At 40.9% G+C, this 17,300-nt stretch overlaps 2 protein-coding genes across 8 annotated transcripts in view; both read right to left on the reverse strand.

The window, feature by feature from the left end:
* LOC140721733 (NACHT, LRR and PYD domains-containing protein 3-like) overlaps positions 1-17,300 on the reverse strand; it is a 943,069-nt gene that overhangs the window by 712,380 nt on the left and 213,389 nt on the right. The gene's annotated exons all lie outside the window — the stretch shown is intronic.
* Positions 1-17,300, reverse strand: part of LOC140721726 (uncharacterized) — a 46,454-nt gene that overhangs the window by 24,359 nt on the left and 4,795 nt on the right. Inside the window, exon 3 of one of the 7 annotated variants that reach the window (XM_073036521.1) lies at positions 1,373-4,708. The exons of the other annotated variants lie outside the window; for them this stretch is intronic. Coding sequence (XP_072892622.1) covers positions 2,578-4,302 — 1,725 coding nt within the window. The 5' untranslated portion in view covers positions 4,303-4,708 and the 3' untranslated portion in view covers positions 1,373-2,577. Of the gene's footprint in view, positions 1-1,372; positions 4,709-17,300 lie in introns of those variants that run through there. 7 annotated transcript variants of the gene reach the window in all.

The raw sequence follows: 17,300 nt of genomic DNA on the forward strand, positions 1-17,300 counted from the left end.
GCAAACTGATCTGCTAATCTAGCAGACACCTGCATAGTGGCAGATTCATTTCCATCTAATTACGTCTTTATGTCATCAGGCACGCACTTTTTGAATTCTTCAATTAAAACCAACTCTTTCAAGCTGTTAAAATCAGCATTTGCATTTTTATATGTGCACCAGCGGGAAATACACACAAATTTCTCATAAGCAAATTCCATATAAGTCTGGTTCACAGATTTCTTCAAATTTCTAAACTTTTGCCTGTATGCTTCTGGGACCAACTCATAAGCTTTGAGCACAGCCTGTTTCACTAGGTCATAATGTGTGGTGCGTGACCATGTGGTTAAGGTGTTGAACTAGTGATCTGAAGGTCATGATTTTGAGCCTCAGCCAAGGCAGCGTGAATGTCTTTGAGCAAAGCACTGAACCACACACTGCTCCTGCACGTTTATAGCCCAGTGGCGATGATTGGTGCAGTATAAAGCTGCTTCATCAACTGTCAAAGCAGAATAGGCATGCTAAGCCTTCCCCTTTGTTACACTTTATGAGACAATTTTCTGTCTGTTTTTCTGCCTCTCCAGCCTAAATCTGTCTCTGCCTTTCCGCAGCCTCCATCTTTAATTTTTCTCACTTGTACTGGAGCTCAAGCTCACTAGGTTTACTTTCAGGAAACACCTCCAACTCCTCCACTTTAAACACACTCTCAGAAACATAATGTTCAGCTATTATCCTCTGCATCTGTGCCCTCCTCATTGTCAATTTCACCTTAGCAAGTTTTAACCTTCTAGCAAGACTCAACAACTCAATCCTTCTGGTGTCCTCTAATACCTCAGAGGTTGGCGCTTCCTGACATCGATCAACATCCATTGCTGCAAATTTTCCACACAGAAATAAATCAAAAGAGATTTCCCCAATGAAATCGATAATTTATCAATCCTCAAATTTGATTATATCCCAGATGCAGGCCCCATTTTGTTACGAACCGTAACGCTTCAGAAACGAACCAGCAGCAACAGACTACTACTGGAGTCTGATTTTGACGTGAAAATCACAATGCTTATTAGTATCCACTTATAATATAGTAACTTAAGCAAGTTAAACAACAATTAACAGTGTTATGTTTATATATGTGTATAAATATAACTCCCAAACTATTGAGCTCGGGGGAAACAAGGCTTGGAGTCTTCAGATGGTAAAGTATGAAAGTTCAGTTCATCCACAAAATAGGTGATGAGAGAGATATTTGTAATTCAGGGTAAATGTCGAGAGAAGGCAGTTATGTCGAACAGCAAGGGAGATGAGGCTGAGTGCAGAGCTATGGTGGAAATCTTTGTCACATGGTACGAGGAGAATCATCTGCAGCTTAATGTGAAAAAGACTAAAGAGCTGGTGGTGGACCTGAGGAGGGCTAAGGCACCGGTGACCCCTGTTTCCATCCAAGGGGTCAGTGTGGACATGGTGGAAGATTACAAATACCTGGGGATACAAATTGACAATAAACTGGACTGCTCAAAGAACACTCAGGCTGTTTACAAGAAGGGTTAGAGCCGTCTCTATTTCCTGAGGAGACTGAGGTCCTTTGACATCTGCCAGACGATGGTGAGGATGTTCTACGAGGCTGTGGTGACCAGTGCTATCATGTTTGCTGCTGTGTGCTGGGGAAGAAGGTTGAGGGTAGCAGACACCAACAGAATCAACAAACTCATTCGTAAGGCCAGTGATGTTGTGGGGGTGGAACTGGACTCTCTGACGGTGGTGTCGTAAAAGAGAATGCTGTCCAAGTTGCATGCCATCTTGGACAATGGCTCCCATCTGCTCCATAATGTACTAGTTAGGCACAGGAGTACATTCAGCCAGAGACTCATTCCACCGAGATCTAACACTGAGCGTCACAGGAAGTCATTCCTGCCTGTGGCCATCAAACTTTTCAAATCTTCCCTCTGAGTGTCAGACACCCTGAGCCAATAAGCTGGTCCTGGACTTATTTCCACTTGCAAAGATTAACTTATTATTATTTAATTATTGATGGTTTGATATTGCTATATTTCTACACTATTCTTGGTTGGTGTGGCTGTAACGAAACTCAATTTCCCTCAGGATCAATAAAGTACGTCTGTCCATCTGTCTGTTATACAGGTTCCACAGTGTTAAAATGAGAGAACAGTTGCTGTAGATTTTATCCGTCATCTTTACAAATCTACATACGAATTATCACCGAAAGTGACTTGTCATGATGGCTATCATCTTCAAATGAATGACCACCTCACACCCAGGCAAGGGTTAACACATAAGTGGTCTCCACAGGATATCCCAAATCAGATCCACTCCTATGGGTTAAATGAGGTGACAACCACACATTCGATGTATGGATAATGGATAGTGGATAATTAACCCACCCTTGCAGGCATAGGAAAGTTCTAAACAGTGACCTTTGGCCACTACTTCCCTGGTTTCAATCCTTCCATTTTTCATCCGTCTCCGTCTGACTCTGAGTGTCTGTGTCCTCAATTAAAACTAAACAAGCTGCAAGTCAGACTGATTCACCTTCTTAATCTCTCTTAAAATGACAGTCCATATCAAAGGAAACCAAGGGATTCATAACAATGGCCACTCCCCACTATGAACTGACTTGTGTTCCAGAAGTTGGGATGACTGAGTGAATCCTTTCCCACAGATTGAGCAGGTGAATGGCTTCTCCCGAGTGTGAACTTGCTGATGTCTCTGTAGGTTGGATGACTGAGTGAATCCCTTCCCACAGTCTGAGCAGGTGAACAGCCTCTCCCCAGTGTGAACTGACTGGTGTGCCAGTAGGTGGGATGACTGAGTGAATCCCTTCCCACATTCTGAGCAGGTGAATGGCTTCTCCCCAGTGTGAACTCGCTGATGTCTCTGAAGGGTGGAAGAGTGTGTGAATCTCTTCCCACATTCTGAGCAGGTGAACGGCTTCTCTCCAGTGTGAACTCGCTGATGACTATGTAGGTTGGATGAGTGAGCGAATCTCTTCCCACATTCTGAGCAGGTGAACGGCTTCTCCCCAGTGTGAACTGACTGGTGTGCCAGTAGGTGGGATGACTGAGTGAATCTCTTCCCACATTCTGAGCAGGTGAATGGCTTCTCCCCAGTGTGGACTCGCTGATGTCTCTGTAGGGTGGAAGAGTCAGTGAATCCCTTCCCACAGACTGAGCAGATGAACAGCTTCTCCCCAGTGTGAACTCGCTGATGTACCAGTAAGGTGGATGACTTAGTGAATAGTTTCCCACATTCTGAGCAGGTGAAAGGCCACTCCCCAGTGTGAACTTGCTGGTGTGCCAGTAGTTGGGATGACCGAGTGAATCCCTTCCCACACTCTGAGCAGGTGAATGGCCTCTCTCCAGTGTGAACTCGCTGATGACTCAGTAGGGTGGATGGATCAGTGAATCTCTTCCCACAGACTGAGCAGGTGAATGGCTTCTCCCCAGTGTGAACTCGATGATGTCTCTGTAGTTGGGATAACTGAGTGAATCTCTTCCCACATTCTGAGCAGGTGAACGGCTTCTCCCCAGTGTGAACTCGTTGATGCTTCTGTAGGCTGGATGAATCACTGAATCGCTTCCCACATTCTGAGCAGGTGAACGGCTTCTCCCCAGTGTGAACTCGCTGATGCTTCTGTAGGCTGGATGAATCACTGAATCTCTTCCCACATTCTGAGCAAGTGAACGGCCTCTCCCCAGTGTGAACTCGCTGATGACTATGTAGGATGGAAGATTGAGTGAATCTCTTACCACAGTCTGAGCAGGTGAACGGCCTCTCCCCGGTGTGAACTCGCTGATGACTCTGTAGGTGGGATGACTGAGTGAATCTCTTCCCACAGACTGAGCAGCTGAACGGCTTCTCCCCAGTGTGAACTCGCTGATGACTCTGCAGGTAGGATGACTGAATGAATCTCTTCCCACAGACTGAGCAGCTGAATGGCTTCTCCCCAGTGTGAACTCGCTGATGTACCAGTAAGGTGGATGACTTAGTGAATCCTTTCCCACATTCTGAGCACGGGAAAGGCCACTCCCCAGTGTGAATATGCTGGTGTGCCAGTAGTTGGGATGACCGAGTGAATCCCTTCCCACACTCTGAGCAGGTGAATGGCCTCTCTCCAGTGTGAACTCGCTGATGACTCTGTAGGGTGGATGACTGAGTGAATCCCTTCCCACAGACTGAGCAGGTGAATGGCTTCTCCCCAGTGTGAACTCGCTGGTGACTGTGTAGGTGGGATGACTGAGTGAATCTCTTCTCACAGACTGAGCAAGTGAACAGCCTCTCCCCAGTGTGAACACGCTGGTGTGCCATTAGGTCAGATGACTGAGTGAATCCTTTCTCAGATATTCAGCAGATCACCAGCCTTTGCCCAGAGTGAACTGACTGGTGTGTCCACAGGTGGGAAGACTGACTGAATCCTTTCTCACACACAGAACAGGTGAATGGCCTTGCCCAGTGTGAACTTGCTGATGTACCTTCAATTGTGATAACCGAATGAATCCATTCACACTGTTTCAGCATGTGAACAACCTTTCTCCTGTGTAAAATGACGGGTTGCCAGTTGGTCAAATGACCGAGTGAATCCCTCCCCACAGTTTGAGCAGGAAGGATGGTCGATTGAATCCCATGCTCCACTTCTTAAATATCTGGACAGAGACAACAAAACTGGTGTGCCTTGTTTGAACTTCCTGGAGACAAATTCTTTCTTGTTTTTAACCTGTAAAAAGATTTACAAAATCCATCAATGGGTGTAAGACAACATTTCAGATGAGATTACTTGAGTTACCAAGGTTTGATCTGGTATCACACTGTTACAGTGAGGTTCTACCCAAGTTGGACAGAGAAATCATCTCCTGACTGGGCAGAGTGCTGGTATCTGGAATGACTATCAATTCCCTGATGCTCTTCCTGTTTCTATAAGAATGGGGCATTTCTGTCATCTCCAATTTGTACCTTGGCGGAGTTGGACTCTCTCCATTGGTATTATTCCCTGTTCCTGCTGAGCTGCATGGGTGCCTGGCCCCACAGTAACCAAAACAGTCTCACGCAATTAGTCTTTCTTGATGTGCATCTGGGATTTTCTTTTATGTATTATTAACTTAAAGTGCCACAGTTTTAATGCCATATAAAAAATTCCTGTTGAGGTGAATGGTTGGTCCGCACAGCTGTTAAAAAGACAGAGTTAATTTTTGTAATATTTTACATTCTTGTAGAAAATTACAACACAGAAACATGCCCTTTGGGCCATCTAGTCTGTGCTGAACTATTTAATCTGCCCACTCCCATACCCCTACCATGCAGGTACCTACATGAACCTCTGAAATGTTGAAATTGAGCTCGCATGCACCACTTGTGCTGGCTGCTCATTGCACACCCGGATGACTGTCTGTGTGAAGAAGTTTCCCTTCATGATCCCCTTAACATTTCACCTTTCACCTTTAACCCATGGCCTCTGGTTGTACTCCCACCCCATCAATCAAATCTCCCCTCAATCTCCTACACTCCAAGGAATAAAGTCCTGACCTGTTCAATCTTTCCTTATAACCCAAGTACTCCAGACCTGGCAACATCCTTGTGAATTTTCTCTGAACTCTTTCAAAGTCTTTACATCTTTCCTGTAGGCTGTGACCAAAACTGCACTCAGTACTCCAAATTAGGCCTCACCAATGTCTTCTACAAGTCAACATAACATCCATCTATTGTTGTCAGTATTTTTGTTCATGAAGGCCATTAGGCTAAAATCTTCCCTTCCATCTCTATCTAACTGTGATACCACTTTCAGTGAATTAAGGACTTTCTTCTACAAGAGGTCCCTTTCTTCTACAACACTCCTCCGTGCCCGACCAGTCACTGTGAAAGACCTCCCTTGCAGGTCAGACCAAATAGCAACAACTCACACTTGTCTGCATTAAATTCCTTTTTCCATTTCTCAAACCATTTTGCCAGTTGGTCCAGATCGCACTGCAAGTTTAAATGCTTTTTTGGCATTGACTAGATGGGACAAATAGCCTGTTTCTTTACTGAACTTCTCCATGTTTCTATGGCAGAGAAGCTGGCCAAACTTGTTTGGAAGGGAAAGGGTAGGAGTTACAATTGAGCAGCAGTGGCTGGGGTTTCTGGAGCAATTCGGGACCTGAGTGATTCCACAGAAGTGGAAGCATTAGAAAGACAGGAGGACACAACTGTGGCTAAAATGAGAAGCCAAAGCCAACGTAAATGTCAAAGAGAGGGCAAACAAAAGAACAAAAACTATTCGGAAGCTTTGAGAAACCAAAAGAAGACAACAAAAAAATTCAGATGAGCTCAGTGCGTGGAATCATGACTTGTAGTCATTAATGGGTCTCAGTAGCACCCCAATAGTCTGAGGCATTTAGAGGAACAAAATATACGAGGCTTCAATTTCTCTTCAAAAGCAAGGTTCCCTGGACCAGTTACCTTTCAACTTTCATTTTGGCAGCCACATACAAACTCTGCATCCTCAAAAATTCACATCTGAAGGCCTCCCACTTACAGGTACTCCTTTGCCAGGAATCAACCTGTCCCAAACCACACTTGTCAGATCCTTTCTGATAACATCAAAATTGACCTTTCTCCAATTTAGAATCTCAACCCGTGGTCCAGACCTCTCTTTTTCCATATTTACTTTGAATCTCATGGCATTATGATCACAAATTCTGTCACCACCCTGATCATTTCCTAACAGCTTATTGCACACTTCTACATCAGGAATTCTACGTACTGATTAAGGGCACATTTGACAAACTCTACCCCATCTAGTCTTTTTACAGTGTAGGAGTCCCAGTCAATATATGGAAAGTTAAAATCACTTATTGAATCAACCTTTTTTTTTATTGGCATGGTCTGCAATCTCTCTACAAATTTGTTCCTCTAAATCCCTCACACTTCTGGCTGCAACCAAGTCCCAATATTGGCTACAATATCATAATTCCTTGTCCTGAGCTCATCTGGCTTTCCTACGATGCTTCTTGCATTGTGATATACACAGCTCAGCACATTCATCGCACCAGGCTCAACCATCTAACTGCTGAATCTATGATCTGAACACCTGACTGGTGTCAAGGAAACAAACCCTCCATCATTGTCACAAAAACAAAGGAGCTGATTGTGGACGACAGGAGGAATGGAGACAGGATAACCCTTATTGACATCAATGGATCTGGGGTTAAGAAGGTGAACAGATTTAAGTTCCTCGGCATAAACATCACCAAGCACCTTACATTGTCTGTACATACGTCTGTGTTGTGAAAAGAGCACAGCAGTACCTCCTTCACCTCAGATAGTTGAAAAAGTTGGGGATGGGGACCAAAATCCTGAGGACTTTCTACAGGGACACAATTGAGAGCATCCTGACAGGCTGCATCACTGCCTGGTATGGGAACTGTACTTCCCTTAATTGCAGGAAACTGCAGAGAGTGTTGCGGACAGCCCAGCACATCTGTAGTGGTGAACTTTCCACTATTCAGTACATTTACACAGACAGGTGTATAAAAAGGGCCCAAAGGATATCAGGGACCAAATTCACCACAACTACAAACTGTTCCTGCTGTCACCATCCAGGAAACGGTACCACAGCAAAAGGACCAACAGGCTCCGGGACATCATCTTCCACCAGGCCATCAGACTGATTAATTCATGCTGATACAATTGCATTTCAATGTTATATTGACTGTCCTATGTACAAACTATCTATTATAAATTACCATAAATTACACATTGCACATTTAGATGGAGACATAACATAAAGATTTCTACTCCTCATGTTTATGAAGTATGTATCTAATAAAGTCAATTCAATTCAATTCACCCTCTCCATTATCTGATAGATAGATAGATAGATAGATAGATACTTTATTCATCCCCATGGGGAAATTCAACTTATTTTTTCCAATGTCCCATACACTTGTTGTAGCAAAACTAATTACATACACTACTTAACTCAGTAAAAAATATGATATACATCTAAAACACTATCTCAAAAAGCATTAATAATAGCTTTTAAAAAGTTCTTAAGTCCTGGCGGTTGAATTGTAAAGCCTAATGGCATTGGGGAGTATTGACCTCTTCATCCTGTCTGAGGAGCATTGCATCGATAGTAACCTGTCGCTGAAACTGCTTCTCTGTCTCTGGATGGTGCTATGTAGAGGATGTTCAGAGTTATCCATAATTGACTGTAGCCTACTCAGCGCCCTTCGCTCAGCTACCGATGTTAAACTCTCCAGCACTTTGCCCACGACAGAGCCCGCCTTCCTTACCAGCTTATTAAGACGTGAGGCGTCCCTCTTCTTAATGCTTCCTCCCCAAAACGCCACCGCAAAGAAGAGGGCGCTCTCCACAACTGACCTATAGAACATCTTCAGCATCTCACTACAGACATTGAATGACACCAACTTTCTTAGGAAGTACAGTCGACTCTGTGCCTTCCTGCACAAGGCATCTGTGTTGGCAGTCCAGTCTAGCTTCTCGTCTAACTGTACTCCCAGATACTTGTAGGTCTTAACCTGCTCCACACATTCTCCATTAATGATCACTGGCTCCATATGAGGCCTAGATCTCCTAAAGTCCACCACCATCTCCTTGGTCTTGGTGATATTGAGACGCAGGTAGTTTGATTTGCACCATATCACAAAGTCCTGTATCAGTTTCCTATACTCCTCCTCCTGTCCATTCCTGACACACCCCACTATGGCCGTGTCATCAGCGAACTTCTGCACATGGCAGGACTCCGAGTTATATTGGAAGTCTGATGTGTACAGGGTGAACAGGACCGGAGACAGTACGGTTCCCTGCAGCGCCCCTGTGCTGCTGACCACCGTGTCAGACCTACAGTCTCCCAACCGCACATCTATCTGTCAAGTAGTCCACTATCCAATCCACCATGTGAGAGTCTACTCCCATCTCCGTTAGGTCTCTGTTTGGTCATTCTGGCTCCCATTCCCCTTGCAGTTTATTTTAACCACATCACCCGCTCCACCCACACTAGCACTAGCATGCCTTACCACTTGGATATCAGTCCCCTCTTGTTCTGTTCCCCTAACTAATGAATCACCTATCACCCCTTTGACTTTTCTCTGTCAGGTAATCCCCTTCACCACCAGTTTCTACAGTGGTCTACCTTTTGTTGTGTTTGATGGGCACTAGAGTACTCTGCAATGGCTATTTAACCTCATTCCCCTTCCTGACTCTCTCCCAGTTTCCTGTGTCCGGCACCTTGGGTGTAACTCACCTCTCTTCATGTCATATCTATCACCCCCTCCAACTCCTGGATGATCCGGAATTCATCCATTTCAGGTTCCAACTCCTTAACGTGCAGGGTGCACATCTTGTAGGTGAGGACATCAGGGACGCTGGAGGTCTCACCACCTTCCCACCAATGTCCCCTCTAATTTGTAATGACCAGTGTGCAGTTAAATCATGTACTGTGCACTTTTTTTTAACTCAGTGACATGTGCACAGTGAATTTTATACAGAGAGGTAATCGTTTTCACAGCTAGCAAATCACTGTTGATAAGTACTTTGATCTCCCCGGATTTGATCGAGTTCATCTGCACTCTCACACAGCCTATGTAGCAGGCCTGTAATGGGTAATGAAGGATTTTCTCACCAGAGCTTTTGCATATTGTCCATATGTGGTTTGCTTGCTAAATTATGCTTTAAAAAGTCAGATTTGCAACTGGTTTGTTGATCAAGTTTGACTGTTTAAATGGTTAATTACATATTTGACTGAGAAAAGAGGATAAAAGGATTTGTTCATTTTATCTAATATTTGGTTTGATTTTTGTTGTTATTTCTTAAATTACTAACTGGTAGTCTTTTTTTCAACCAACAGGGTTTCTTTTTATATATTTATCTGGGAGGGTTAAGTTACTATGATTTTACTAATTAATATTTCTATCAATTCAGTTCAGTTAAGTATACTATTAACTTTTTTAAATCTGTTTTATTATAGCACCCTATAACTGAATTTAAAGTTTTCTTAGGGATTTAAAGCTAAACTTAAGATGGGGCTGGTTTTTCTCTCTAAGAGATTATATTATTTTGGTTCTTTTTCTGTTTAACACATGATAGAATGTAAAGACTCTCCTTTGTTGAGACTTTACTGTCTTTCTTGCAAGGTCATTTTCTATATTTTATGTACTGGCTGGGGGGAGGCAGAGACGAGACCAACAGATTGGCCCATGTCTTCACATCTATCTTAGTTCACTTGCCGTTTTTTCAGGCTTTTTGGAGGGTGGGTGGGTTTAGAGTTAGGAGTTTTTTCCCCATTGGGTGGTTCTGGAACATGCGTGTTTTCTATATGGCTTTATTCTTCATCACTGCCATCTTTGATAATCCCGTATTGGTATGTGTTCTGCGCATGTATAAAGTAAATTAGAATAAAATTATAGTATGGCAGTTAAATGGATTAATGTAATAATTTGGAATATACGTGGTTGGAATTATCCTATTAAACAAAAAAGACTTCAAATTATTAATCAATTCCAACCTGATATAATTTTTGCTCAGGAGACACATATCAAGGCAGGAGATCAGAATAGATTTTTTCGCTGGTGGAATGGAAAACAACTCCATGCTACTTCTCAGAGCAAAACTAAGGGTGTGTCTTTCTTTATTAAATCTAATATATTTACTCAAGAGTATATTGAGTCAGATTCTAATGGTAGATTTTTAATTGTTAAAGGAGTGATTTGTAATAGAAAGGTTGTTTTGGTTAATTTGTATGGTCCTAATTTAGATGATCCTGCTTTTTAAAAAAAAAAATTTGCTTTACAGCCAGATTTAAATGAGTATATGTTGTTAATGGGTGGGGTTTTTAAACTGTTGCTTAAATCCTATGATTGATAAGAGCTCAACTAATCAACGACTTCCAAATCATTTTGCGTCAGTTATTAACTCTTTTTTGACCAATTTTGGGTTGATCGAATTATGGAGGCATTTACACCCTGATAACAGAGAATATTTTTTTTCTTTCCGTGTTTATGAAATATATTCAAGGATTGATTATATTATAGTTGATCCCTGTCTTTTGCCTAATGTTAAAAACTGTGAATATGACGCTATTGCTATTCCTGATCATGCGCCTTTGAGTTTGTCCTTTGAATTTGACGATGACATTTTTGGCCATCCACCATGGCACATGTCTCAGACTTTATTGCAAAGCTCTGACTTTATCAGTTTTATCAAAAGCAGATAAAAGAAGTTTTTACTTTTTAATGATATAGGAGGTATGTCTAAATTAATTATATTGGATACATTCAAAGCATTTTTATGTGGTCAGATTATTTCTTATTCAACTAAACTTAAAAAACAGACTAAAGCAAAATTAGATAAAATTTCAAAACAAATTAAAGATTTAGATAATATCTATGTGACCTCCCCTAATATTGACATTTAAAAAAAGGGTGGAACTTCAATCATAATATAACCTATTATTAACTCATTTAATTGAAGGTTATCTACTTAAGTTAAAGACCCAATTTTATATGTTTGGAGATAAAAATAATAAACTACATGCATCTCAATTAAAATGAGCTGGAGCCAAGAGGCAAATTTTGAAAATTCGTAGAAAAGATGGTACCCTGGCTCGGGATTATGAAGAAATTAATAAGATTTTTCAAGACTTTTATACTGAACTTTATAAATCTCAATGTCCAGTGGACTCTTCTGAAATGAATTTTTTTTTTTACGAACGATTGCTTTTCCTAAAATTTCTGTTGAGGATCAAAAAACTCTGGATGCCTAAATTACTGAATCCAAAATTCATAAAGCTATTTTCTCAATGCAAACTGTAAGGCCCCGGGACTTGCCGGTTATCCTGTAGAATTTTATTAAAAAATTTGGAAAATTGCTTTCTCCATATATGTTGGAGATGTTTAAAGAATCTTTTGTGAAAAGTGATTTACCCTCTACTTTTTATGAAGCTTCTATTTCTTTAATTCTCAAAAAGGATAAAGATCCTTTTGATTTTGCCTCATACAGACGTATTTCATTATTGAATGTTGAAGCTAAGATTCACTTAAAGATGATGGCCAATCCATTGGAGAGTATTTTGGGTAAAGTCATTTTTAAAGATCAAACAGGCTTTATAAAGGGTCATTTTTCTTTCTCAAATGTTCGGAGATTATTTAACATTATACATTCACCTTCTTCTAAAACTCCACAATGCCTTATATCTTTGGATGCTGAAAAAGCATTTGATTGAATCGAATGGAAATATTTATTTAATACTTTAGAAAAATTTTGTTTTTGTATTAATTTTAATAATTGGATTAAAATGATATATAAAGCTCCTATTGCTACTGTTGTCACTAATAACTGTAGGTCTCCTTTTTTCAGCTATCACGGGGGACAAGCCAAGGTTGCCCATTAAGTCCTTTGTTATGTAACTTAAGATTAGAGCCCCTTGCTATTGCTCTTTGTGAAGCCGAAAATATTCATGGGATTTTTGTGAATGAGGCCATGCACAAGATCTCTCTTTACACTGATGATTTATTGATATGTATATCCAAGCCTGAATAATCTATTCCTGCTTTGCTAAAATTATATGACAAATTTGGAGACCTTTCAGGATATAAAATAAATTTTAGTAAAAGTGAATTACTTCCTTTAAATGAATCTGTCTCTATATATGATAATATTCCTTTTAAAGTTATGGATTCTTTTAGATATTTAGGTGTTATAATTACTAAAAAATATCAGGATCTTTATAAAGCCAATTTTCCTCCTTTAGTGGACTTTTTAAGATTTGTTTTTACAAGAGTGTTTAATGTCTTTTTCACAGTTAATGGACAAATATGATATCTCTAATACACATTTTTCAAATATTTACAGGTTGGGAATTTTTTACGTGATTTTTTACCAATTTACCCCTCAGCCTGCTCTTTAAATTTGGCTTATGCTATTTTTCAGTTTAAACCTTTTCAAAAACAATTCATAGCAATCCTTTATAAACAGTTAATGAATGCTCGCATGTCGCCTAATGACAGGGTTCAATGCACCTGGGAAGTACAACTTCAACATTCACTTTCAGATAATCAGTGGAGTAAAATTTATTATTTAGTCAATAATTCACCTATCTGCACATGCCATATCTAAATTCAGTTTAAGATAGTACACAGGGCCCACATGTCCAAAGATAAATTGGTGCATATTTTTTCTAATATAAGCCCTATTTGTGACAGATGTAATGCAGAAGTGGCTACTCTAACTCATATGTTTTGGTCATGTGCAAGTTTAAACAATTTTTGGAGGGATGTGTTTGGAATATTATCTAAAGTTATAGATGTGGATGTTCAACCTAATCCACTTACAGCAATTTTTGGGATTATTCCAGAGGAAGCAAGCAAAGTGTCTGCTTCCGCCCAACAAAACTTTTATATTTATTTCAGAATATTCCTGTTTTTGTTTACTAAGAAGTTATTTGATCGGTTGATTCTATTATTCTATCTTTTATTTGGGATAATAAAAGACCAAGAATTGGTAAATGTCATTTGCAAAAGTTAAAAAAGGATGGTGGTCTCACTTTGCCTAATCTATGAATGTATTATTGGGCTGGTAACTTCTGGTATGTCCTTCTGGTTATATTGGGTTGATAGGAATAAACAGCCAATCTGGGTAGACCAGGAACTGAGAGATGTGAAACAGTTTAATTTAATTTCGTTATTAGGAGTTACTCTACCTATACAATTAGCTAAAGTTGCTAATTTAAACCTATATCCTGTGGTTAAGCACTCTTTACAAATTTGGAACCAGTTCCGCAATTTTTTTTAATCGTAAAAAAGTTAAACTTTGTAGTATAATTTACCATAATTACTTTTTAAACCTTCTTGGAGTGCTCCAATTTTTTTTTTACTTTGGGAAAATAAAGGTATTAATTCTTTTTTGGATTTATTTAAAGAAGGCAGATTGATGTCTTTTGAACAATTTGTCGATAAGTATTCTCTCTTATATTCAAATTTTTTACAATATCTTCAAGTTAGACATTTTTTACAAAAATATTTAAGTAATTTTCCTTACATATTGGAGGCTGATTTGTCAGATACTATTATGAATATGAACCCCTTGTTGAAAGGTTCTATTGGAAGAATTTATCATTTATTATTACAAAGGGATAAGCATCCTTTACTTAAGATTAAACAGGATTGGGAGAAGGAACTCAATTTCCCTTTTATATGGGAGGATTGGACATGGATTCTGAAGCTGGTTAACTCTTCGATCTGTGCTTGTCATTCACTGATTCAATTTAAAATTGTACATTATTACCATTTGACGAAGGAGAGACTTCCAAAAATATTTCCCAATGTTGACAAGTATTGTGATAGATGTAAAAATGAGATAGCCACACTGACACATATGTTCTGGTCATGTCTATATTAAAACAGTTTTGAAAGTCAGTCTTTTCGACAATTTCTAAAGCACTCAGAATCAATTTACAACCTAATAAATTAACTATGCTTTTTGGAATAATTCCTCAAAATATCCATGGTATTTCTGTGTCTGACCAACATGTTTGTTACATTGATAGCTAGGAGGGCCATCTTGTTGAAATGGAAGGATATATCAGCTCCTACTTTGTCACAATGGCTCTCTCAGGTGATGCTGTGTCTTGGAGAAAATTAGAAGTCGAACCTTTGTACCTTTATTTGATTTGGAGAAAAGATGGGGATCATCTGCTCATTATTATCATTTCAGTTAACTGATAGATTTCCTCCACGATCTAAATGTAAATTTTTTTGATATATCTTTTCTTTCTTTTTGGTGGTTTGATGTTTATTTTTAGAAGCTTTTTGTATGACGCTTGGCTCTGGGGTTGTACCTCCAATGGGTTCCTTCTTTTTTCCCCTCACTTTTCTTTTTAGTTTAATTCACAAAATTTTCAATCCTCAAGATAATTTCCTCTTTTATGAGGCATTGTAAGTGTTGTTACTTCGATGCACGTGCTATTTTTGAATAATAATAATAAAAAGATATGAAAAGAATATTAAAGGTGAATATGTTCAGTGGGAAGGAGGATGCGAGCGGGCTATATCTGCGGATCAGAAATGGGAACAACAACCTACCAAGGGACAGGTGGGGACAACAACCCGTTTAGAAATTGACAAGCAAGGATGCTTCCTACCATGAGTACCAGCCCTCAGGAAGAGCCCAATGTAATATTGACAGTTGCTGCTATTCCAGTTCCGTTTATGATTGATATGGGGGCAACTACAACCACTCTCAATCGGGAAATAGTATCGGAAAAGGGATTGCAGTTATCAGACGCAACATTCACTCTGTCTGGGTTTGAAGGCACGGAACGTACGTATTCACATAACAGTCGGGGGTGTAATCCAGCAGGGAGAGACTTGCTCTGTCTGTTGGAAGTCGAGATTCTCTGCACAGGCAATGGTGTCACCCTGTGACAGGTGAACAACTGATAGCTTCCCCAATTTCTGACCTCCCAGTGGTGGGCATTTAATCTGGACTCCACTGCGTCTGAACCCCTTCTGCCAGTGGTCGACCCCCATGTGACTCTGTGCTGTGACATTACGGGGTGCTCAGCTGAGGAAAGTCAATATTATGCACCCCTCGAGGGACAGAAGTTCCCAGTCATGATGATTGGAGAGATCCCCATTCCACTGTTAGTGTTTGCCCTGGGTTCAAGCCAAAGAGCCCAGAGTTCATTGCCTACACCTTGCTGAAACAAGCCTCCAGCACCGAGGGAGACTGGCAAGACTTGGCTGCGGTCCAACTCCGATACTGGAAGGAGTCTGAGGTGAAGGCGGGACATTTGGTGAGACACACTTTTAATATTGACCGATCCCAAGACGCTGTACCCGATCTCTGAGCAAATTCAGGCCATGAAGTCGGTCGCACCAACTGTCCCCCTGTCCAGATCACCATGAAGGAAGGACAGACTCTCCCATCCATTCTGCAATATCCCCCTCTAGCCCGAAGCAATTTTATGAGGATGGAAGCTCTTTTGTGGATCCAGCAGGGAAACGATGCGATAGTGACGGACAGTGAAGTAATTGAGCAGGCCTCTTTTGAAGCAGCTGTCTCTGCCCAGAAGGCTGAGCTGTTTGCTCTGACTCTTGCCTGTATCCCAGCAACAGACTAAAGTGGGAACGTTTACACAGACTCCCGTTATGCATTTGGAATTGTACATGACTACGGGGCTCTCTGGGAACATGGGGATTCCTGACTTCCTCTGGCCATCCCATTAGTAATGCCACCATTGTAAACAACTTACTCACCGCTCTGCAGCTACCTTGAGTTCTGGCTGTTATTAAATGTGCAGCCCACACACGCATGTCCGACTGTGTCACTAAACACAATGCTCTAGCAGATCAGACAGTGAAAAGTGCGGCACAATCCTCAGTAGTTGTAGCCTCCTCGCGTTCCCGTCAAGCAACCCTCCATGACTAAAGCAGAACGGGTTTGCAGGACATGTGGGAGGTACGTAATTTTCAGGGAGACACCTCTGAGGAGGAGCACAAACTGTGGTCCCAGATGGGGGTGCCAGAAAGACCCCGACCTAGGTTTTTGGATCACCCAGTGGGACAGGTTTGTGTTCCTACACAGTTTTTACCAATATTGGCCAATTATATACATTATTGTACACACCTGGGAAAGGAGGGAATGGTTGGTAACCTGTACCCTGCACACCGGGTACAACTCCCTTGACAGGTGGATCCTTTTCTGTGTCTACAAGTTGATTTTATTGAATTGCCTAGAGTACATTGCTATAGATAGTGCTTAGTTATTATAGATGTGTTTAGTAGATGGATTGAAGCTATTCCAACTACCATTAATACTGCTATGACTGTTGTGAAGGTATTATTATGGGATATAATTCCCAGGTACGGCCTGCCAGAGATGCTGAGCTCTGACAATAGCCCACACTTTATGGTGAAAGTAAATGAAGGGGTATGTAATGAACTAGCTATCCAGCAACAATTCCACTGTGTACACCACCCACGGGCCGCTGGCAGAGTGGAAAGAGCCAATGGCACTCTGAAGAGTAAACTGGCCAGACTAACAGCGGAGACTGGACTCACTTGGTTGAAGGTCCTACCGTTAGCCCTATTCCACAAGGGTTACCCCATAGGGGAAAGCGGGGTTGTCACCAGTTTACAACATTTATGGATGGCCCATGAGAATATCCTGGGGACCAAGACCTTGTGCACCATTGCTCCCAGAAAGCCTACCAGCAAAATTAGATATTGGAAGAGATGGGGAAATAAATATGCCAACTAACCAAAATTTTCCAAGCGTTACATTCACAGGTATGACAGGCTTACAAGGAAGAG

The sequence above is a fragment of the Hemitrygon akajei genome, unplaced genomic scaffold (assembly GCF_048418815.1).
Source record: "Hemitrygon akajei unplaced genomic scaffold, sHemAka1.3 Scf000060, whole genome shotgun sequence".
Taxonomy (NCBI): Eukaryota; Metazoa; Chordata; class Chondrichthyes; order Myliobatiformes; family Dasyatidae; genus Hemitrygon; species Hemitrygon akajei.